Below are 25,374 nucleotides of genomic sequence, written 5' to 3'. Positions count from 1 at the left end.
GCGGACCCCTAGGGGGGCACGGGTCCCAGGTTGAATACCCTGTAGTAACAGACAGAACGTTTGTAACATCTTGCAGCATGACAAGTAACACAGAGCAGTAGTGGTGAAAGGAAGTGCTGAGTCTGACTGGATCACTGATCATCAGTAAGACAGGAGCGATTTAGCAAATGACCAGCAGTAGCCTCATAAAAGTGCCTCCCCCGGACCTTTGAAAGCATCATTTTTCATCATTTCCCGTCGGAGTCGCGAGACACCGTCCTATGGGGGGAAAGGAGGAAGAGGGAGGGGGGCGAGAAAAAGGGAGGGTGAGAGGGGAGAAATTGAATGAGGGACAGAGAGTGAAGAGAGGAGAGGATCCTCAAAAAAAACTAAGCAAGCGAAACTGCAGAGCGAATGTGCCCTGTTCGAGCGCCGCACTGGTTTCTTTCCCTCCACTACGCATGGAAGCGTAGCTCCTTTCTCATCTAGTTTTGTATCATAAAGTTCTGTGGCGGAGGCAAGGGGGTCTCTGCTCTGAAAGATGGACCGTTTAAAGAGGACGGCGGCGTGCAGGAGAATACCGCTATTTCTTATAATAATGTTCCACGCAACTACGGCACAAGCTGGTAAAGTATATGTTGGAATGCACCTGCTAATAAATAAAATGATCGTTTCATTGTATGGTTTGACAAGGGTAGTGGACCCTTTCATTCATTTTCTTTGTTGATAATAGGCTACAAAAGTTCCTGTTCGGTTATCTTGCTACCCCATTTCTTTATAGAAAGTTCTGGACACTTCAACAGAAACCAAACAAAACTTTATAAGGTGTGAATTTGGTCGCAACTTCGCACTCGGTAATATTTGTGAGACGCATAATAATGTAATTATAAAAGGCTCCGTCTGATCTCATTGGATATTTGGCGATACTGGATTGAACTTGTCCACTGGGTTGCTCCGGCTCGGGATTAATCTCGAAAGCAGTCTTTAATGCTTTGTTAGACCACTTAAAATTATACCAAATGTAACTCTTCCCCTAGCTGTATTTTGGCATTTGAAAGTCATTTTTTATGTAAAACAAAAAATGTATAAATCAAGAAGTCTAAGTTTTATAAATCAAGAATTATTCATAATGTATAGCCTATTCTGTGCGTCACTGCGCATTGGCGGTGTGTATGATGGATGGTTACCTCAGTTTCTCAAATTTCTCTCATTGCAAGTTAATCATAATAATTTAGCATCGTTTTGTTTTTGCATGTTAATGTGTCCTCTAACCCATGTCCATTCTTGTATGCTTCAACCATTTGGATGTTGGGCTCAGTTTTCTCTGTGAGTGAGGGTGGAAGCGATTACCCCTGGAACACTCATATTTGAGTTTGCTCGTGACCAGTGTCGGTTTACTGTGAAACGGTTTAATGTTGGTTTGAGAAGGAATTGAATGGCAGAACACTGACAGACCTGAGTAGATTAAAATTCTTGTCATGGAGCTGTTTAAAAGGTGCTCACATGGGCTTCATGAAAATAAGCTTAGTATGACTATTCATCATAAAAAACTGTTTTAGAGCCATTTGCTAAACATGTATTCATTTATAACACATTTTGTTTTCTTTATCAGAGTGTTATTCTTTTGTAATTGGTATGGTAAGGTGGAGATGGAGCATTTCAGTTTCCCTATTAACCTTTATGTCTAACTTTATTCCAGCTCATTAAAATAACACATTTTAATAGGATTAGACACTATGGGATTTTACCAGCTGCAAAATTAGTGTATGCATACCCTGATTGGAAGGAGCTGCTTTCTGTTGCTTTTAGTTCTGGAGCCATGACAACATGCCTCCATATTCTACCTACATAAACAAAGATATGGTGAGGCCGGTCTATGTTTGTGGCCTGGTCACAAGCTTATGGGCACGCTCAGATGCCACTGCTGGTATGAAGCCATTATACAGTGCCTTCGGAAAGTATTCAGACCCCTTGACTTTTTCCACATTTTGTTACGTTACAGCCTTATTCTAAATTGGATTAAATAAATACAAATTCTCAACAATCTACACACAATACCCATAATGACAAACCGAAAACAGGTTTTTAGAAATGTTTGCTAATTTATTTAAAAACAGAAATACCTTATTTACATGTGTATTCAGACCCTTTGCTATGAGACTCGAAATTGAGCTCAGGTGCATCCTGTTTCCATTGAGCATCCTTGAGATGTTTCTTCAACTTGATTGGAGTCCACCTGTGGTAAATTCAATTGATTGGACATGATTTGGAAAAGCACACACCTGTGTATACAAGGTCCCACAGTTGACAGTGCATGTCAGAGGAAAAACCAAGCCATGAGGTCAAAGGAATTGTCCGTAGAGCTCCGAGACAGGATTGTGTCGAAGCACAGATCTGGGGAAGGGTACCAAAACATTTATGCAGCGTTGAAGGTCCCCAAGAACACAGTGGCCTCCATCATTCGTAAATGGAAGAAGTTTGGAAAAACCAATAGTCTTCCTAGAGCTGGCCGCCTGGCCAAACTGAACAATAGGGGGAGAAGGGCCTTGGTCAGAGAGGTAATCAAGAACCCGATGGTCACTCTGACAGAGCTCTAGAGTTCCTCTGTGGAGATGGGAGAACCTTCCAGAAGGACAACCATCTCTGCAGCACTCCACCAATCAGGCCACTCCTCAGTAAAAGGCACATGACAGCCCACTTGGAGCTTGCCAAAAGTTATCTAAAGACTCTCAGACCATGAGAAACAAGATTCTCTGGTCTGATGAAACCAAGATTGAACTATTTGGCCTGAATGCCAAGCATTACATCTGGAGGAAACATGGTGGGGGCAGCATCATACTGTGGGGATGTTTTTCAGTGGCTGGGACTGTGAGACTAGTCAGGATCGAGGCAAAGATGAACAGAGCAAAGAACAGAAAGATCCTTGATGAAAACCTCCAAAGCGCTCAGGACCTCAGAATGGGAAGAAGGTTCAGCTTTCAACAGGACAACATCCCTAAGCACACAGCCAAGACAACGCAGGAGTGGCTTCGGGCAAGTCTTAGAATATCCTTGAGTGGCCCAGCCAAAGCCTGGATCTAAACCTGATCAAACATCTCTGGAGAGACCTGAAAATAGCTGTGCAGCAATACAGAGCTTGAGAGGATCTGCTGAGAAGAATGGGAGAAACTCCCCAAATACAGGTGTGCCAAGCTTGTAGCGTCATACCCAAGAAGACTTGAGGCTGTAATTGCTGCTAAAGGTGCTTCAACAAAGTACTGAGTAAAGGGTCTGAATACTTATGTACATTTTATATTTCAGTTTGAAATTTTTAATACATTTGCCAACATTTCTAAAAACTTGTTTTTGCTTTGTCATTATGAGGTGTTGTGTGTAGATTGATGAGGACAAAAACAATTTAATACATGTTAGAATAAGGCTGTAATGTAACAAAATGTGGAAAAAGTCAAATGATCTGAATACTTTCCGAAAGCACTGTATAATACTACCAATAACACTTCAGATGACAGTTTGAACTGTGAGTCTGAACTCAACTAGACGTCTGCCACAAGTGGGCTATTAGGCCTGCTATGAGCAGCAATAAAGCTACGCCCTCTGGTAGTGTTTTGAGTGTCTTAGACCCGCAGCATTTGACTGTGTCCTTGCAGGTGCTCCATTATAGAGGCTAGACTTTAGCGCCAAATGCTTACTTATTTGAGACCCTGTTGTTCGTGTTGGTGGGGTTGGGTTGTCTGTAATGAGGGGTGATATTGTGAGTCAGAGAATAATATGATGGCTTGAATGTGTTGGAGCTGTGGGGAATTGTATGGTGTTCCTCTGCTGATATGACAGTACAGGATAAGTGATGGTGTTTGATAATGTGTGGACTGGGCCAGTATGAGTGGGAGAATGTTTTCACATGTGCTCTGTGTGTGCACTGCATGTGCCTGGGAGAGCATCAAGACTGTGCTTTGTAGTCATGTTTGACGACAGGAAGAGAGACATTCTTGCACACGTCCACAGTTGGTGACTCCTCTGTTCCTCGGCCCCTTCACGCTTTTTCCATCTCTCCTTTCTTTTCTCTTCTTTTTCTTTTGCTGTTAAAAGATACGGGGAAGAGGAGGTTTGTTTTGATTTCATGTGCTGCATCTCCTCCTCATCTACATTCTCCTCCCTTCCTGTGTCCCCTCCCTGTGTCCCCCCCTGCCTCCCCCCACCTTCCCCGTCCTGACAGTATGACAGAGGGGAATTCACGCGTGCAGTCCCCTCTCTGAATCCCATTTGATCCTGCCGCCTTGCTGATTCTGCACCAGACTCCCAGAGGAGAGGACAAGTCATGTTCCTCTTTGATCACGCTACAAATGAGCCTGGGGAAATAGAAACCAATGAAAAAGGAGGACCGTTTTAGAACGAAACTAACAAGAGGAGAGGAAAGTTTGATGCCTGTTAGTGCTATCAGCATCCGCTGTCACAGGAATCATGTTCCTAAACGGAAAGAATTGAAACATGAAAAGATGCTGACGTGCTTGTTATTATCTCCACCTGAAACAAAGACATGTCTCCCCTGGTCTGTTGGTGTGGATCTTGGCTGCCATTTTGCCTTTTTCTACAAAACTGTTAGGAATAGGAATCCCCTGACATCCAATATGTGTAAATAATATCAAACATCTCTGTCACAAATCTATACTAAGCAATAAACATCTGGCTTCCAGAAACAGAACAAGAAGAAGCACTCCTCCCCCAGTCCAGCTACGGGTCTCTATGTTTCAGAGCTTTAGACGGCTCATGCCTCTCTTAGAAGAATGGTGATTGAGGCCCTCTCTGCACAAAGAAACCCATATGGAACAGTCCTCTCTCACTGTGGTGTCCTCCAGCCTGTCATACAGGCCTTTATTCCAGGTTAAACCTTATCAGAGCCATACATCATATGTTAACCTCCTAGGGAATCTTGACAGTTAGTTAGCTATCTGACCAAAACCATCTTCAGTCTTATCTTAACAATATACAAGTCAAATTATACTGATGGCCTGGCTGTTTTTACTTGGATACAACGTCCTCTGCATACGGACCAGTCAGTGTCCGTTACAGTAAGCACTGACACCAGGTAGTAAACTTTAACCTCTCTAGGGTATGTGGGACGAAATCGTCCCACCTACGTAACAGCCACTGAAATCCAGTGGCGCGATTTTTGAATCGTTAGAAATACTATTACTTCAATTTCTCAAACATATGACTATTTTACAGCTATTTAAAGACAAGAATCTCGTTAATCTAACCCCACTGTCCGATTTCAAAAAGGCTTTACAACGAAAGCAAAACATTAGATTATGTCAGCAGAGTGCCCAGCCAGAAAAAATCAGACACCCATTTTTCAAGCTAGCATATCATGTCACATAAACCCAAACCACAGCTAAATGCAGCACTAACCTTTGATGATCTTCATCAGATGACACACCTAGGACATTGTGTTATACAATACATGCATGTCTGTTCAATCAAGTTCATATTTATATCAAAAACCAGCTTTTTACATTAGCATGTGACGTTCAGAAAAAGCATAACCCCCGCAAACTTCCGGGGAATTTACTAACAGTTTGCTAAATTACTCACGATAAACGTTCACAAAAAGCATAACAATTATTTTAAGAATTATAGATACATTACTCCTCTATGCACTCGATATGTCCGATTTTAAAATAGCTTTTCGGATGAAGCACATTTTGCAATAATCTAAGTACATAGCCCGGCATCACAGGGCTAGCTATTTAGATACCCACCCAGGTCAGCCTCCACCAAAATCACATTTCCTATAAGAAAAATGTTCTTACCTTGCTTGTTCTTCATCAGAATACACTGCCAGGACTTCTACTTCAATAACAAATGTTGGTTTGGTCCCAAATAATCCATCGTTATATCCAAACAGCGACGTTTTGTTCGTGAGTTCTAGACACTATCAGAATGCTTCTTCACGGTCCCGCGCATGGCGCATTGGCGTGTCAAAAATGTCTAAATATTCCATTACCGTACTTCGAAGCATGTCAACCGCTGTTTAAAACCAATTTTTATGCCATTTATCTCGTAGATAAGTGATAATATTCCGACCGGGAGTATGCATTGAGCCTAAACAGCCGAATAAAATTTCTCCTCAGGAGCGACTCGTGCACGCGCCTCATTCAAAGGTCCTCTGAGTCGACACTTACAAAAGGTGATAATGTGTTTCAGCCTGAGGCTCCCTCGTAAACCTTCAGTTATTTCCCGGGCTCTGAGAGCCTATTGGAGCCCTGGGAATTGTCACGTTACAGCTAAGATCCTTACTTTTCAATAAAAAGATGTAAGACGCACGACTCCTTGTCAGACAGGGTACTTCCTGCTTGAAACCTTGTCAGGTTTTTGCCTGCCATAGGAGTTCTGTTATACTCACAGACACCATTCAAACAGTTTTAGAAAATTCAGAGTGTTTTCTATCCAAACCTGAACAATAATATGCATATTCTAGCTTCTGAGTTGGTGTAGGAGGCAGTTAAAAATGGGAACATATTTTTTCCAAAATTCTCAATGCTGCCCCCTAGCCCGTAGAGGTTAACAGGGTATAGTGCAACGTGAACCACAGTAAATCAGCTTTACAATAGCAAGAAATGCATCAAGTTATCATCAACAACTGAGTGGAGTGAACAAAGAGAAACTGCCTGTACAACAGTGGAGGCTGCTGATTGGAGGACGGCTCATAATAAAAGTTGGAACGGAGTAAAAGGAATGGCATCAAACACATAGAAGCCATGCATTTGATGTATCTGATACCATTCCACCGACTCCGCTCCAGCTATTACCATGAGCCCATCCTCCCCAATTAAGTTGCCACCAACCTCCTGTGCTGTACAAGTACACATGTGCAATGCATGTAGCATGTTTGTGAAGGGAGGGAGTGGCATGTTTTGGTTGCTCTGGTATTGCACACCATGATAACTCAATGTTATGATATTTCAGAGAGCGATTGATTGTAAGAATTGACTGGAATTTGTTTTATTTGTGCGTGTGTGGTGTGTGTGTGTGTGTGTGTGTGTGTGTGTGTGTGCGTGCGTGCAAGTGTCTCTGTGTGTGTGTGCATGCTTGCGTGCAAGTGTCTCTGTGTGTGTGTGTGTGTGTGTGCGAGCATGCGTGCATGCAAGTGTCTATGTGTGTGTGCATGCGTGCGTGCAAGTGTCTCTCTCTGTGTGTGTGTGTGTGTGTGTGTGTGTGTGTGTGTGTGTGTGTGTGTGTGTGTGTGTGGTACGTGTGTGTGTGTGTGTGTGTGTGTGTGTGTGTGTGTGTGTGTGTGTCCGTGTGTGTGTGTGTGTGTGTGTGTGTGTGTGTGTGTGTGTGGTACGTGTGTGTGTGTGTGTGGTGTGTGTATAGTGGACAGAGAGAGAGTGCGAGCCCCGGGGCGGGTGTTCCTCTATGGGGCCAGCAGCAGTAGGCCAGTCTGGCCCTCATCTCATGCAGTGAGTAAACATCAGCGGAACAAACTGTGGAGCTGGAAGAATGTCAGGGTGATGTGCGAGGAAGGGAGATGTGGAACCAAACTCAAATCTCTCCAGACAACACACACTCTCCGCTCACACACTCCTCCACACACATACTGACCATCAGCCTTGCCACTGAGATTAGCTACTGACCCACATTCACTACTCACAGAGTAATCACTGTTACAAATATGCGAAGAGGTGGCAATGTAGAGACAAAACCGAACTCAATGAGGCTGTTATTATGAGTGCGCTTGTACTGTACAGAACAGTATGGACTGATAGCATATCAGTGAAAGAACCCACATGCTCAGATCCGTCAGGCTCACATGTTCTGTCCGTGTTCCTGAGCTGTTGGAGCGTGGAGGAGTGTGTGTATTGTGTGTGTGTGTTGGAGCATGTAGGAGAGAGGAGAGCTAGGGTTCAGCAGCATAGCAGCATCATAGCAGCAGCAGGCGGAGGATTCCACGTCGGTCTCCCACACAACCAACGGTCTGAATGGCTCCCAAGCTCCCCAGTGATAACTCAAAGCAGACCCAGTGCTTGCCCCTGTCCCACAGCCCGATCAACATGAAGAATTCTTCCAACACAACACATTCCTCTGTCTCTTCATGTAAACCTTTTAACAAGCCCCGCCCGCTTGATAGTGGACATATCGGATTCTCCGTTCCTCTAGCCTATCTCTCCTCCTCTGTTTGAAAGTGAGTAAAGAGTGGGTTTCACAGATAGGCCGATGATAGACAGACAAACGGACAGACAGGCCGATGATAGACAGACAAACGGACAGACAGGCCGATGATAGACAGACAAACGGACAGACAGACAGGCCGATGATAGACAGACAAACGGACGGACAGACAGGCCGATGATAGACAGACAAACGGACAGACAGGCCGATGATAGACAGACAAACGGACAGACAGGGATGGAGCAGCAGATTGAGTAGTCGACACAGACTGAGAGACAGAAAACAAACCACAATGTTTAATGACCTGATTTTATAGAGTGGGTTGTGTGCTATTACTAAGTGTGTTTTTCTGTGTACTGTGTGTGTATGTGCTCTCTTTGGTTGTCTTTTCGTTTGACTGGGTGTGTGTGTTTGGCTATAAGCCTATGAGTGTGAGTAGGCCTATGAGTGTGAGTAGGCCTATGTGTGTGAGTAGACCTATGAGTGTGAGTAGACCTATGAGTGTGAGTAGACCTATGAGTGTGAGTAGACCTATGAGTGTGAGTAGGCCTATGAGTGTGAGTAGACCTATGAGTGTGAGTAGACCTATGAGTGTGAGTAGACCTATGTGTGTGAGTAGACCTATGTGTGTGAGTAGACCTATGAGTGTGAGTAGGCCTATGAGTGTGAGTAGGCCTATGTGTGTGAGTAGACCTATGAGTGTGAGTAGACCTATGAGTGTGAGTAGGCCTATGAGTGTGAGTAGACCTATGAGTGTGAGTAGACCTATGAGTGTGAGTAGCACTATGAGTGTGAGTAGCACTATGAGTGTGAGTAGGCCTATGTGTGTGAGTAGGCCTATGAGTGTGAGTAGACCTATGAGTGTGAGTAGGCCTATGTGTGTGAGTAGACCTATGAGTGTGAGTAGGCCTATGTGTGTGAGTAGGCCTATGAGTGTGAGTAGACCTATGAGTGTGAGTAGGCCTATGTGTGTGAGTAGACCTATGAGTGTGAGTAGGCCTATGAGTGTGAGTAGGCCTATGAGTGTGAGTAGACCTATGAGTGTGAGTAGACCTATGAGTGTGAGTAGGCCTATGTGTGTGAGTAGACCTATGAGTGTGAGTAGGCCTATGAGTGTGAGTAGGCCTATGAGTGTGAGTAGACCTATGAGTGTGAGTAGGTCTATGAGTGTGAGTAGCACTATGAGTGTGAGTAGGCCTATGAGTGTGAGTAGGCCTATGTGTGTGAGTAGACCTATGAGTGTGAGTAGGCCTATGAGTGTGAGTAGGCCTATGAGTGTGAGTAGGCCTATGTGTGTGAGTAGACCTATGAGTGTGAGTAGGCCTATGAGTGTGAGTAGGCCTATGAGTGTGAGTATGCCTATGTGTGTGAGTAGACCTATGAGTGTGAGTAGACCTATGTGTGTGAGTAGGCCTATGAGTGTGAGTAGGCCTATGTGTGTGAGTAGACCTATGAGTGTGAGTAGACCTATGAGTGTGAGTAGACCTATGTGTGTGAGTAGGCCTATGAGTGTGAGTAGGCCTATGTGTGTGAGTAGACCTATGAGTGTGAGTGGGCCTATGTGTGTGAGTAGACCTATGAGTGTGAGTAGGCCTATGAGTGTGAGTAGACCTATGAGTGTGAGTAGGGCCTATGAGTGTGAGTAGGCCTATGAGTGTGAGTAGACCTATGAGTGTGAGTAGACCTATGAGTGTGAGTAGACCTATGAGTGTGAGTAGGCCTGTGAGTGTGAGTAGGCCTGTGAGTGTGAGTAGGCCTGTGAGTGTGAGTAGACCTATGAGTGTGAGTAGGCCTGTGAGTGTGAGTAGACCTATGAGTGTGAGTAGACCTATGAGTGTGAGTAGGCCTATGAGTGTGAGTAGACCTGTGAGTGTGAGTAGGCCTATGAGTGTGAGTAGGCCTATGAGTGTGAGTAGACCTATGAGTGTGAGTAGGCCTATGAGTGTGAGTAGACCTGTGAGTGTGAGTAGACCTATGAGTGTGAGTAGACCTATGAGTGTGAGTAGACCTATGAGTGTGAGTAGGCCTATGAGTGTGAGTAGACCTATGAGTGTGAGTAGGCCTATGAGTGTGAGTAGGCCTATGAGTGTGAGTAGACCTATGAGTGTGAGTAGACCTATGAGTGTGAGTAGGCTTATGAGTGTGAGTAGGCCTATGAGTGTGAGTAGACCTATGAGTGTGAGTAGACCTATGAGTGTGAGTAGGCTTATGAGTGCTCATTCAAACTATATTTAGAATGTGGTTTAATGTTGATGAATGTGGACATGAGTGTGTGTGGTGGTGTGGGAGGATGTTTCTGGCTTGCCCCTGTTCTTTTGTTCCCCCTCTCCTCGCTTCTCCTCGCCTCACCACCTCTGCTGTCCACACCATAGTGACCCATGACCTATAGAGGTCAGAGTTCAGTCTTAGGGTCATTTGATTTAATTCTGTCCGCTCTTGGAGGTTCTGAGCGATGCTGTCTGTGCTGTTCTAGACACTTTCTCCTGACCCTCGTTTCTTCACTTTTACTGCCCATTAATCTGTATTCACTTATTACCAATCACCAACTGTTATGCAGGAACATCACTGAGGACTTTTAATGCAACGTGACAACGTGACAACGTGAGGAGTATGTAGGATTATGTAGGATTATGAAGGTCTGTGTCCATATACAGGCTTGACTTTCATATTGCTGACGTATTGCTGACGTATTGCTGACGTGCCGATCTTTAAAGGTCTGGTAACATCTGTGTAATATGCAGATAAAGGCAGAGCGATCTGCATATATCTCAAAACATCACACAGAACACCAAATGAAATCTGGATTCAAACGTGTTTTCTGTCAAATAGTTGGTGCAATTGAATCAGTGGAATAGACCCTGGCCTGTCCATCTGGCACTCCAGGCAGGCACAATCAAACTCTCAAAGTTGTTGAAAGAAAACGAACAAACTCTAATGCATATCCCAAAATATCCCACAGTACACCCAGTGCAACTGGAACGGTTTCCTCAGCGCAGGGTGTGATGCTCTGGGAAATATTCTCCACCAAGTTTGTTTCTGCACTGTAAAATAAAGATGTTAAGTTTGCTCAACACAATAGCATTTGAAGTTGATTCAACATACAATTGTATGGCAACCAGCTGCAACAGGATTGTGAGTTTGCTCGACATGAGCTGAACCAACATACATTCTCAAGTTGAATTGTAGGTTCACACGACTTAGAATTTGAAGTTACTGTAAGTGAACATACAATTCAACTTATTTGCATATTTTCCAGTGTGCCTTACCTTTCGGTGAATTGTAATTACCACCAATGACTGTATTTGTTCGCGACCGAGACATAGTTCTTGTAGTCAATAGCTTTCAGTCCTGTAGCCTTCACCAGTGTCTAAGTGCATATGTTATTTTTAAATTAAGCTCTAGATTATATACACTACATGACCACTACATGGAATGAGATGCTCGTCAAACATCTCATTCCAAAATCATGGGCATTACTATGGAGTTGGTCCCCCTTTGCTGATGTAACAGCCTCCACTCTTCTGGGAAGGCTTTCCACTAGATGTTGAAACATTGCTGCGGGGACTTGCTTCCAAGAGCATTAGTGCGGTCAGGTACTGATGTTGAGCGATTAGGCCTGGCTCGCAGTCGGAATTCCAGTTCATCCCGGAGGTGTTCGATGGGGGTTAGGTCAGGGCCCTGTGCAGGCCAGTCATGTTCTTCCACACCGATCTAGAAAAAACTTTTCTCTATGTACCTTGCTTTGTGCACGGGGGCATTGTCATGCTGAAACAGGAAAGGGCCTTCCCCAAACTGTTGCCACAAAGTTGGAAGCACAGAATCATCTAGAATGTCATTGTACGCTGTAGCGTTAAGATTTCCCTTCACTGGAACTAAGGGGCCTAGCCTGAACCATGAAAACAGTCCTAGACCATTATTCCTCCTCCACCAAACTTAACAACTGGCATTATGCATTGGGGCAGGTAGTGTTCTCCTGGCATCCGCCAGATTTGTCCGTCGGACTGCCAGATGGTGAAGCGTGACTCATCACTCAAGAGAATGCTTTTCCACTGCACCAGAGTCCAATGGCGGTGAACTTTACACCACTCCAGCCGATGCTTGGCATTGTGCATGGTGATCTTAGGTGCATGGTGATCTTGTGTGCGACTGCTCGGCCATGGAAACACACTTCATAAATCTCCCAACGAACAGTTCTTGTGCTGATGTTGCTTCCAGAGGTAGTGAGTGTTGCAAGGGAGGATAGACGATTTTTACACGCTACGCGCTTCAGCTCTTGGCGGTCCTGTTCTGTGAGCTTGTGTGACCTACCACTTCATGGCTGTGCCGTTGTTCCTCCTAGACGTTTCCACTGCACAATAACAGCACTTACAGTTGACCGGGGCAGCTCTAGCAGAAATTTTATGAACTGACTTGTTGGAAAGGTGGCATCCTATGATGATGCCATGTTGAAAGTCATTGAGCTCTTCAGTAAGGCAATTACACTGCCAATGTCTATGGAGATTGCGTGCTCGATTTTATACACTTGTCAGCAACAGGTGTGGCTGAAATAGCCAAATCCACTCATTTGAAGGTGTGTCCACATACTTTTGCATATATAGTGTATATCATAAGGCCTTTCTTTGAGGGCCTAGTTACACCCAGGGGTGAAAGTAAGCTGGTACGGTCCGGTACGGCGTCCCGGATAAATAAATGTTGGGGGTACGTCGTACCGGTAGGACGTGAACCTATCACAATAATTAACACAAAATGCTAAGAAAATATAGACCATTACAGCATTATTTAACATTACCGCATGTCAGCCACATGAAAAATGAGAGAATTGACTTGAAACCGGTGGTATAAGCTCCAAATTGTGTTGTGGAGGAGATGGGTGGCCTATACCCGCGTGGACAGCAGTGGATGTCATTCAGGCTACTAGTTTAGGCCTAATGGCAATCTCAGAATGTCATTACAACACACATTTAGGTGTAACAGATGTCTGTCTCAGTAGTGGGTGCAATAAGTCCTACTACTAACAGATTAGATTTTTTTTTTAGAAAATGTATGTTATTTATGTTTGTGTAGCATAAGATGAATCAACAAATCAATGTACATTCAAAAACGGGTAATGAAACAAACAACTCTGAAAATCGACCTACAAATATGATATTAATGGTAGTGGTTTGGAACAAACATGAATAAGTCATTTTACTCGACGAGCTTGTTTAAATTCAGCTCACTTCGAGCAGAATTGGTTGAGTAAACAAACTTTAACACATTAGCTCAAATCCTTGACCTTTTGAAGTCCACTCAACTCACAGAAAAACGCTGATAATACAATTGGTTAAAGTGGCTTTTATACGGTATGGCCCTGATGCTCAGATGGAGAAATCCCTCGTTCACAGACGTGATTGGGTTTGAACAATGTCAGCATTGTTGCCTTTTTTTCAGGAGTGGAAGTGGTGTGTGACTCATATCAGAGGGAAAGGACTGTCTTCAGAGAAGAGGTTGAATACAGACCACTCTGATTACATGTATGTTCATGTATGTTCATGCATGATGCATGATGGAGGTTGTGGTGCTCAGTTGTATGCAGAGAAAGAGAGAGAGCGAAAGAGAGGGAGTTTTAGTAGCGCACTATGAAGCTGCTGGGGAATGTCTTCAGAAAAGAAGTCGAGGACAGAGAACAACGGATGCCAATATGTGACAGATATGTGGAGATAGTGTCCAATCTTCCTGCCTGCAGGACATATATGAAGGGTGTTCGGTACATGTAGCATCGCGCTATCACACTATTGTTGTGTAACATTAGCAGTGGACAGAGGGAGCTCTGTGAGTGAGGCTGTGTTAAGTGGGGCCTACTGAGGCCTGTTCTGTCTGTCAGCCAGGGCCGAGGAGAGGAGGACTAGAGAGGACAGTACTAACTGCCGTAGGGGAGACATGTTGTCCTCAGACACACACTGGCCGAGTGATTCATGGTCTTTGAGAGGAGGGGAACAGCAGGGAGGACCAGAAGAGGAGACATACAGACAGGAGGAAGAAGACCCAAATGTCACACGTGGGATGTGTGCTGTACACTCAGTGCCATGCTCGCTAGATGAATGCTGGAATTTGGTGAGAGAAATATGTATGGAAAACATGTACAGTATGGCTGAACTCTGACCTTATGTGGCACTGGGAAACATCTTGTTCCAACAAAGCACTCCTTTATCTCTATTTCTGCATGGCCACAACCACACATACAGTAGAATTCACATCACTCCAGTGTAATGTAGGTAGATGTGTTATATATATATATATATCACTGACTCAGTCCAAGCTAGGGAGATCAAACGCACTCTACAGACATGTAATTACTCCAACAGGTAAAGTGAGGTAAGGATTATTAGGAGGTCTAATGAGATTCAGACAGGTGATGCTGGTGGAGGATGCATCGCTGCAGGACAGACAGGTAGATTTGAATAGAGATGTGTTGGCATATGACAGACAGAGCCAGTCCTGAGGAGTCAGTCACTGTTGATGTTGGGGCGGCTCCAGACCTCCCATGGCCTCCTGCCAACTGCTCTGCTTGCCCAGGGATGCTTTACAACGCCAGGCCAGGGGAGAGGAGAGGAGGAGAAGGAACATTCCCCAGGCCTGTGTAAATGTCCCCATGGAGCAACTGTTCCTGCTGTACTGTGGGAACAATGGGGACTCTGGGACAGTAGGGTAGGAGGCAGGGAGGGGGTAGGGTGGGGGGTGAGAGGTTAGCACTCAGCCGTCCATCTGGGTCACTGCTGTGTTTGATTAGCGTCTGTCTGTTTGTGGTCGTTGGGATGTTTTAGCCCTTTTATCCCCTCACTGATGAATTCTTTCCTTCTTGTTCCCAGAATGCTAGAGATAATCTGGTCTCTGTCAGATATCGAATTCCATCTCTTGCATTTGTATTGATTGCCGTCCAAAATAGTTGGATGTTTTATATTCATTTGAATATTTCTGAGTCTTCTTTGGCTATAGTTTGGCCGGTGTAGGCCATCATTGTAAATAAGAATTTGTTCTTAAATGACTGGCCTAGTTGAATAAAGGTTAAATAAAAATAAATAAATCAATTATAGTATTGTTCATTGTGAAACAAAGTTCTGTGGAGTATCTTTGTGTGTGTGTGTGTGTGTGTGTGTGTGTGTGTGTGTGTGTGTGTGTGTGTGTGTGTGTGTGTGTGTGTGTCTGGCACGTCATTGTGAAGATTGTTTCTTTCAGAAGAGGAATTTCTCCTGCTCTTCTCATTGTTTTCCCACATGGCGTTGCACATTTGGACTACTGTCTGAGGTCAAAGGTCAGATAGAAGGCTCTCTGTACATTAGTTATGTGGATGTTATGTTTGGTTATGTATGCTGTGTTATGTTATATATTAGTTATACTTTACGTAATATTTGCATGCCAAACAACTCTATGCACAAGGACTGCATTTAACAGTTTCCAGTGAAAAAGACCCATTTAGTGGAAGAACTGTACGGATCTATTTTAATGCGACCACGTTTTCCAAAAAAGATCTGCTCCAAATGAAGATTCAAAGATGTCTGCAGAAAGAATGGGATGTCAGCTATGACATGACACCTTGAGTTTGAATACATTTATTTTGTACTACAGTACATGAAGTGGATTCAAACCCGGTAACGGAATTACGGTAACGGAGTTACATCATGGGTCTTTGATCTATACTACACAGAAATGCAGAATTATGAATCTGAATGTCATTCTCCTTACATTCTCCTGGACATCACAGCGCAGCACAGCAGAGCACAGTAGAGTAGAGTGGAGTTCAGTACAGTGCAGTAGAGTACAGTAGAGTATAGTTCAGTACAGTAGTGTACAGTGCAATATAATGTACTCTACTGTACTATACTCTACTTTTCTTTACTGTACTGTATTGTACTGTACTACTGTACTGTAATGTACTGTACTGTGCTATCTTAAAGATATGTGGGTTTTTGGTAATGGAATTACAAGACAAAAGGCAATATTTCTTAAACTTAGAGAATACAAAAAACGAAATATTGTTATTTGGTGGCAGTGGTCTTTAGGTCAACATTATTGCATTTTAATGTATTTCTAATACATTTTAATACTTTTTTTCTAGATGTTTCTGAAGACATATTTTCCATATGTTTGACAAGAAATCAAAGTCTTTACTTATGCCTAATTTGTAGGATGAAAATGATTTTTTTTTAAATGTATCTGTGCCTTCATTTCCCCAAAATATAGATTCTTATCTTTCATTTGACACCCAATTTGATATGCTCCTATGAACTTAATGTTGGTGCTCATGGGTCCTTTTACATGGAAATGCTCAGCTTGGACAAGAGAGCCCAGGGGATTGAAGAATTTGGACTAGAGAGCCTTTGGGATTGGATAGTTTGGACAAGACTGAGTGATTGAGTTATTGCTGTTTTGAGTCCAGTTGTCAGGTGTTTTGAATCTGTCTGTAACACAGCACTCCAAAGGCCTGTCGTAATTAGACCCATGCTGCTGCAGATTAAAATCCTGTTCTGGCTGTTCCAAACATCGTTGCTTAATGACCTGTGTGTGTGTGTTTGTGTGTGTGTGCACGTCATGTGTGCGCGCCTTATGTGTGTGACCAGCTTGACCTGATAAATGATTCACTGACATTTACTTCTTGGTTCACGGCAGGGTAATTAGGCTGGATTTGAAAAGACATCATAAATGTCTGTGTGTGTGGGCGAGGGCAGGCGAGGACTGTGGGAATGAGCATCAGCATGAGTAAGGCTGTAAGGCTGTCACTGTGTGGGTAAGCTCAGACGGTCGTGTTTGTTAGGAGCAAGCAGCAACTCCTGTAATTAAATCATTTATAGGGATTGTTTATGACTCCCATATCAAAGTAGAATTTAAGCTGAACTGTCTTACGGACCTTTAAATCAGTACCTGATGTTTTCCATTGTGTTTCAGACTCAGTCTGGATTTAACTCACAGCTTAACCTATTTCCAGTGCAGCCTGTTACCATTCTATGGGTGCTCTGTGGGTGAGATCAGAGATGCAGCCTGTTACCATTCTATGGGTGCTCTGTGGGTGAGATCTGAGCTGCTGTGAATAAAAGGTCTCTGCTATGCAAATAAATAATGCCATAAAATCTAACAGGGTGTTTTTCTGCAAGCAGCGAGTGGGCACTGGTTCAACTCTCACCACATGTTTAATTAACAGAGAGAAGAAAAGTAGAAAGTGTAGCATGGAGAGAGAGAGAGAGAGCTACGGGGGGCAACTTCAATTTAGGATCCTCATTTTAAATGGCTGCAATGCTCAGTTCTGCGTTGGCAGTCTCCCCATAAGCTGTGTGTGTGTCTGTGTTAGGGGTGGAAATGGCCAGGGACCTCACAAAACCATATTATCACAATACTTAGGTATCGATACAATGTATTGCGATTTTCACAACTTTATATGTATTACGATTCGATACGGCGATTTTATTGCGATTCGATGTTCCGAACATATTGCTCTGTATATGTCTGCTGCAGAGAGACAAGAGAGAGCATGAGAAAAGGAGTTTTGATCAGTTAGGGAAATAAAAGTGCTGAAGACATGTCACTGTTTAAAAAGAACAAGCTATAGGATGAAAAATACTGGATTTTTGGCACAGGTACAGCCAGCTGACAAGCGCTAGCTAACGCTACCTAGCAAAACCAAAATAAAGGACTAATTGATACTTGAAGTAGCGATATAATATCGTCCAAAATAATATTGCAATGTGTAACTATATCCATTTTCCCCAATCAGTAGTCTGTCTATGTGTGATGTCCTTAAACAGTCTCCCATAAAGCAGCTGGTGGGAGCCTTATTGCACACAGCTCAGATCACACTCCTCCTCGTGACAACACATTATACACAGAAAATATCATAATGGTCAAACACAACTAACCAGCCAACTGTAAATAAACTGCAGGCATGTTTTAATTATCATGGAAGGGGTGAACACACAGCAGTGTGAACTAGTACATACTCCGACATCTTTTATTCCAATGTCACTTCTGAAAGAGTTATCTTTGTGTTCATTCCTGATAAACACATTGTAACTGGAGAAATGTGTACATGCCAGTGAAATGTTGTGAATGGGAGAGATGGTGAGAGAGGTGTCTTGCTGTGGGATGCTGGCTCTAGGCAGGTGTCAGCTGCCAGGTGTGTTCCAGTGTGTAGTGTACAGCAGGATTATACAGTAGGCGGAGTCATGGCTGGATCCCATAATAATAGCCCCGGAACAGAAGGCCACCTGCAGGACTGCTGCTTTCAGCACTGAGTGGGTCTGTCTCTGTCTCCTCTAATCCCCCCCACCACCACACACACGCACGCACGCACGCACGCACACACAAACACGCACAAACACACACACACACACACACACACACACACACACACACATACACACACACACACATACACACACACACACACACACACACACACACACACACACACACACACACACACACACACACACACACACACAGAGACAGACAGACAGACAGACAGACAGACAGACAGACAGACAGACAGACAGACAGACAGACAGACAGACAGACAGACAGACAGACAGACAGACAGACAGACAGACAGACAGACAGACAGACAGACACAAACACACACAGGTTCCCACCAGCTCCTCCGAACTGGCAGTTCTCTCTGCTGTAAAGAACACAGCTTACCACCACAAGTGTAGCCAGACAGCCAGATATCATATCGGTGACTGTACTGGTTGAAAACAACATGCTTACAGCTGCTGTGAGAATCCAAAATGATGATGATTTAGTTTTGAACAGGAATTTGGACACATAGCTTATAAAAATCTGTTCGCTTGGCTATAGTTTCAGCACAAGGTGTGAAGACATATTTCTCATATGAAGTATGTGTTATTGTATCACTGTGTACTGACGTGTCTCCTTCTCTCTCGTGTGCAGCTGATCCCATCGATGTTTTGCGGGTGCTGGAGCTGTCGGACCACATGGAGGGGGTGTCCATGGAGGCTGGCCTCTGCACCAGCAGGAAGGACATGGAGGAGACAGACATGGCCTATAGGATAGACAAGAAGATCCAGCTCAGTGTACCCACCAAACACCTCTTCCCAGGTAACAACAATCTGTAGAGATGTAGTACACATCCAATGAGTCTGAGTCATGGTGTATGTGTGGTAATTGTAGTGAATCCTACGCTTCACTGTAACACAACTGACCTGACTTTGCTCTCCCTCTTCTCCATGGGCGTAGGTCTTAGGGTGTAGTAGCACAGACCATTATTAATATTCATTGAAGTTCAGATGTGTGATATTGTTATTTTGGGAGGGGCAGTGGGTCTTGCCAATGTGGGAGTCCCCAGGGTGGTGTGTTGCTACCTACTGTGTTCTCCACTGTATGACTGACTGTATTGACTGAATGTATGACTGAATGTATGACTGACTGTGTGGCTGACTGTATGACTAACTGTAAGACTGACTGTAGGACTGACTGTATGGCTGTATGACTGACTGTATGACTGACTGTATGACTAACTGTATGACTGACTGTATGACTGACTGTATGACTAACTGTATGACTAACTGTATGACTAACTGTATGACTGACTGTATGACTGACTGTATGACTGTCTGTATGACTGTATGAATGACTGTATGACTAACTGTATGACTGACTGTATGACTGACTGTATGACTGTATGACTGTATGAATGACTGTATGACTGGCTGTATGACTGACTGTATGACTGGCTGTATGACTGACTGTATGACTGTATGACTGACTGTATGACTGTCTGTATGACTGTATGACTGTATGAATGACTGTATGACTGGCTGTATGACTGACTGTATGACTGGCTGTATGACTGACTGTATGACTGACTGTATGACTGACTATATGACTGTCTGTATGACTGTATGACTGTATGAATGACTGTATGACTGGCTGTATGACTGACTGTATGACTGGCTGTATGACTGGCTGTATGACTGACTGTATGACTGACTGTATGACTGACTGTATGACTAACTGTATGACTGACTGTATGACTGGCTGTATGACTGGCTGTATGACTGACTGTATGACTGGCTGTATGACTCTATGACTGTATGACTGTATCGCTGACTGTATGACTGACTGTATGACTGACTGTATGACTAACTGTATGACTGACAGTATGACTAACTTTATGACTGACTGTGTGACTGTATGACTGACTGTATGACTGACTGTACGACTAACTGTATGACTGGCTGTATGACTAACTGTGTGACTGACTGTATGACTGACTGTATGACTGTATGACTGACTGTATGACTAACTGTGTGACTGTATGACTGACTGTATGACTGACTGTATGACTGTATGACTGACTGTATGACTGACTGTATGACTGACTGTATGACTGTAAGACTGACTGTATGACTGACTGTATGACTAACTGTATGACTGACTGTATGACTGGCTGTATGACTGACTGTATGACTGACTGTATGACTGACTGTGTGACTGACTGTATGACTGACTGTATGACTGTATGACTGACTGTATGACTGTATGACTAACTGTATGACTGACTGTGTGACTGACTGTACGACTGACTGTATGACTGTATGACTGACTGTATGACTGACTGTATGACTGAATGTATGACTGACTTGAATATTATTTCATTGGATACAGAAATTGCATTATGTATTTTTACATAAAAAACAGTGTCGGGAGCAACATTATTTTAACACATCAGAGAACAACAGAGTAGATAAGGTCAACCATATCATCCACAACAATTGTTCCTCCTTCCCCCCAGACTCGTTGTTCCCTGTGGACTTCTCCCTGATGACAACAGTGAGGGCAAAGAAGAACACCCAGTTCTTCCTGCTGTCTGTGTATGATGAGCAGGGTGTACAGCAGCTGGGGCTGGAGGTGGGCCACTCGCCTGTCTTCCTGTACGAAGACCACCAAGGACAGCCCTCCCCGGAGCTCTACCCCATCTTCAAGAAGATCAACTTGGCTGATGGAAAGTGGGTACTACCCCTGGCCTGATGTCCTTGGTTCTTGACTGGGACTTCTTCTCAAAACCCAAACTCTATAACCCCTGATTTATGATTGACACATATTGACATGATTGGGTGAGATTCACCTGCATCGTGTCATTTGGTTGGCCATTGGGTATCACCGTTACCTGACCCAAAATATGCAGTTTCCTCAGTATGTGATCTCACTTGAACATGACTCACACAACTCACACAATGTGCTTGACCCGAAGTGACCTGAAGCCATAGAGGACACACATAGATCACATTAGTACCATAGAGATCTTGGCTCACAATACAAGGTCAATGGCTTGACTTGACCCTGTAAAATACTACAATGTGATTCAATGCATTTGACCTTAGAAAACCCTTCCTCAGAATACTGCATACAGGTGCTGCCTCCTTCTAACTGAACCAAAGTTACCTACATTCAACCTGACACTTCATATTGCTACATCTGCATTATAAAGATATCACTACACTATACTAATCCATCTCTACCTCTCTGTCTGTCCAGGTGGCACAGAATAGCCTACAGTGTGGAGGGCAAGTCAGTCACCCTGTACCTGGACTGTGAGAAGGTGCAGACTCTGGAGTTACTGAGAGGGGACAATCCCCTGGTCAGCACGGAGGGGGTGACCGTGTTTGGAACACGACTACTGGACGAGGAGGTGTTTGAGGTAGGACACCAGGGCGAGGGAGTCAGGGTTGGGTGTGAATGAAGTAGTGTCATGGACTGTATGTAGGATTTGGTATGAATGTACTGTAGTCTCATCGGTAGCAGAAAACAAACTGGTTCATTCTGGTATTGGATCTGAGGAACATCAATATTATTTGTTGGAACTTGTTTTAACTGGATTCTTGGCATAATGTAATATTCCCTCACTCATCTTTGCTCACTCCTCGGAGCATAGCGCCTCGACAAATGGATCTCCACACCGTCTTATTCTAGGCCAGGTCCCAGGCTGATGTGGTGTTGAGTCCCAGGTTGTGTATGTCGTTGTCCAACTGGTTGGACGACCTGGTTCTCAGTCTTCCTCTTGGGCCTGGCCAGTTGGGGGATGATTCCTTCAGGGTAAGGGCAGGCTCCAGAGGTGGGATTGATCTGACCAGGTGACCGAACAGTCGGAATCAGGAGGCTCTGACCAGGGAGGAGACGGGGTTGGTCCATACTTTGACGTATTGTGGAGTTCTGGATGTTTTATAAAAAAATATATATATTTCACCTTTATTTAACCAGGTAGGCCAGTTGAGAACAAGTTCTCATTTACAACTGCGACCTGGCCAAGATAAAGCAAAGCAGTGCGACAAAAAAAAAACAACACAGAGTTACACATGGGATAAACAAACGTACAGTCAATAACACAATAGAAAAATCTATATACAGTGTGTGCAAATGTAGTAAGATAAGATAAGGCAATAAATAGGCCATAGTGGAGAAATAATTACAATTTAGCATTAACACTGGAGTGATAGATGTACAGATGATGATGTGCAAGTAGAGATACTAGGGTGCAAATGAGCAAAAAAAATAACAATATGGGGATGAGGTAGTTGGGTGGGCTATTTACAGATGGGCTGTGTACAGCTGCAGTGATCGGTAAGCTGCTCTGACAGCTGATGCTTAAAGTTAGTGAGGGAGATATAAGACTCAAGCTTCAGTGATTTTTGCAATTCGTTCCAGTCATTGGCAGCAGAGAACTGGAAGGAAAGGCGGGCAAAGGAGGAATAGGCTTTGTGGGTGACCAGTGAAATATACCTTCTGGAGCGAGTGCTCCTGGTGGGTGTTGCTATGGTGACCAGTGAGCTGAGATAAGGTGCGGCTTTACCTAGCAAAGACTTATTAATGACCTGGAGCCAGTGGGTTTGGCGACGAATATGTAGCGAGGGCCAGCCAAAAAGAGCATACAGGTCGCAGTGGTGGGTAGTATATGGGGCTTTGGTGACAAAACGGATGGCACTGTGATAGACTACATCATATTTGCTGAGTAGAGTGTTGGAGGCTATTTCGCCAAAGTCAAGGATCGGTAGGATAGTCAGTTTTACGATGGTATGTTTGGCAGCATGAGTGAAGGAGGCTTTGTTGCGAAATAGGAAGCCGATTCTAGATTTAATTTTGGATTGGAGATGCTTAATGTGAGTCTGGAAGGAGAGTTTACAGTCTAACCAGACACCTAGGTATTTGTAGTTGTCCACATATTCTAAGTCAGAACCGCCCAGAGTAGTGATGCTAGTCGGGAAGGCGGGTGCGGGAAGCGAACGGTTGAAGAGCATGCATTTAGTTTTACTAGCATTTAAGAGCAGTTGGAGGCCACGGAAGAAGTGTGGATGTGGTCGCGCCATGTGATGCCCAGTATGCGGCAGAGGAACTCGGAGTCAAAGGCATCCAGGCCAAGTGTGAGGTCCAGGGTGAGGGTCCATGACGTGTGGGATCCAGGGTGAGGGTCCATGACGTGTGAGGTCCAGGGTGAGGGTCCATGACGTGTGAGGTCCAGGGTGAGGGGCCATGACGTGTGAGGTCCAGGGTGAGGGGCCATGACGTGTGAGGTCCAGGGTGAGGGTCCATGACGTGTGAGTGTGAGGTCCAGGGTGAGGGTCCATGACGTTCGAGGTCCAGGATGAGGGTCCATGACGTGTGAGGTCCAGGGTAAGGGTCCATAGTGTGTGAGGTCCAGGATGAGGGTCCATGACGTGCGAGGTCCAGGGTGAGGGTCCATGACATGTGAGGTCCAGGGTGAGGGTCCATGACGTGTGAGGTCCAGGGTGAGGGTCCATGAGGTGTGAGGTCCAGGGTGAGGGTCCATGATGTGTGAGGTCCAGGGTAAGAGTCCATAGTGTGTGAGGTCCAGGGTGAGGGTCCATGACGTGCGATGACCAGGGTGAGGGTCCATGACATGTGAGGTCCAGGGTGAGGGTCCATGACGTGTGAGGTCCAGGGTGAGGGTCCTCACGCCGTGGGGAGGTGTAGTCTTCCCCAGTGATAGTTCACCTTAGAGGCAGCCTTGGCTTCATCAGCAAGGGTGTCATACCACTTCTGTTTGTCCCTTATTCTTATCTCGTAGGTCAAGACGGTCCAGGGTCAAGTCATTCTAGTCCGTTTGAGTAGAATATCATTTTTGTTGAGGTTTTACGGCAGTAGCTCTCCGGTAGCTTGTCTGGATGTGGTATCAACTACTGGGATCATCGACATTGAGTGTACAAAACATTAGGAACACCTGCTCTTTCCATGACACAGACTGACCAGGTGAATCCAGGTGAAAGCTATGATCCCTTATTGATGTCACTTATTAAATTCACTTCAATCAGTGTAGATGAAGGTGTATGTGTGCCATTCAGAGGGTGAATAGGCAAGACAGAATATTTAAACACGCTTTTGAACTCGGGATGTGGTAGTAGGTGCCAGGCGCACTGGTGTCAGTGTGTCAAGAACTGCAATGCTGCTGGGTTTTTCACTCTAAACAGTTTCCTGTGTGTATCAAGAATGGTCTATCACCCAATGGACATCCAGCCAACTTGACACAACTGTGGGAAACATTGTTGTCAACATGGGTCAGCATCCCTGTGGAACGCTTTCGACACCTTGTAGAGTCCATGGCCCGACGAATTGAGGCTGTTCTGAGGGCAAAAGGGGGTTCAACTCAATATTAGGAAGGTGTTCCTTATTTTTGGTACACTCAGCGTATATGAGCCGTTGCCTAGACAATACCGCAAGGAGGTTAACACTCTGACTTAAACCCTAATACAATATACCTACTATAAATTCTACTTGAAGCCCTGAAGAAAGGATTTTATTGAGGCGTGAATGAGATCCTCTAAAGCCACAACGGACGAGATTAAAGTAAGCATTATTTCCATATGAGCTTAATTCATCAAATATGCCTGTTAGACCAGTGGAGATATTCACTCGTCATATATTAGCTGAATATTCTGACATGAACCCGCAGGGGATCCCGATCCCACTAACCTTGTTTTAACTCGGATGACTTTCTCTTCCCATAACCTCATTTCTGTCCCGGCCCATACATATGAAAGAGATGGCACATTCCATCACATACTCCACTAATTGTGTTCAGTTTTGAACATGCAAACTGGAGCAGTATGTGTTGTTGCTGTAAGCTCTAATGGGGTGTGAATGGGAGGGGTGGAGAACGGTTGAGAGTGGAGCAGCAGGTAGGGGAGGACTAGGTTGTTTGCAGAAGGGAGGTACTGTTCAGACATG

At 44.4% G+C, this 25,374-nt stretch overlaps 1 protein-coding gene across 4 annotated transcripts in view; it reads left to right on the top strand.

The window, feature by feature from the left end:
- Positions 1-320: 320 nt before the first annotated feature.
- The window catches only part of LOC115199193 (collagen alpha-1(XI) chain), a 98,549-nt gene continuing 73,495 nt past the window's right edge, over positions 321-25,374 (top strand). For 2 of the 4 annotated variants that reach the window (XM_029761838.1, XM_029761831.1), the window contains exons 1-4: positions 321-605; positions 19,066-19,233; positions 20,930-21,143; positions 21,673-21,835. In XM_029761838.1, the coding sequence (XP_029617698.1) occupies positions 521-605; positions 19,066-19,233; positions 20,930-21,143; positions 21,673-21,835 (630 nt within the window). In that variant the 5' untranslated portion in view covers positions 321-520. The remainder of the gene's footprint in view (positions 606-19,065; positions 19,234-20,929; positions 21,144-21,672; positions 21,836-25,374) is intronic. The other 2 variants (XM_029761843.1, XM_029761824.1) reach the window with 1 other exon arrangement.

The sequence above is a fragment of the Salmo trutta genome, chromosome 1, assembly GCF_901001165.1.
Source record: "Salmo trutta chromosome 1, fSalTru1.1, whole genome shotgun sequence".
NCBI lineage: Eukaryota > Metazoa > Chordata > Actinopteri > Salmoniformes > Salmonidae > Salmo > Salmo trutta.
The sequence above is the reverse complement of the archived record's forward strand: the minus strand, read 5'-3'. Positions and strand labels throughout refer to the sequence as shown.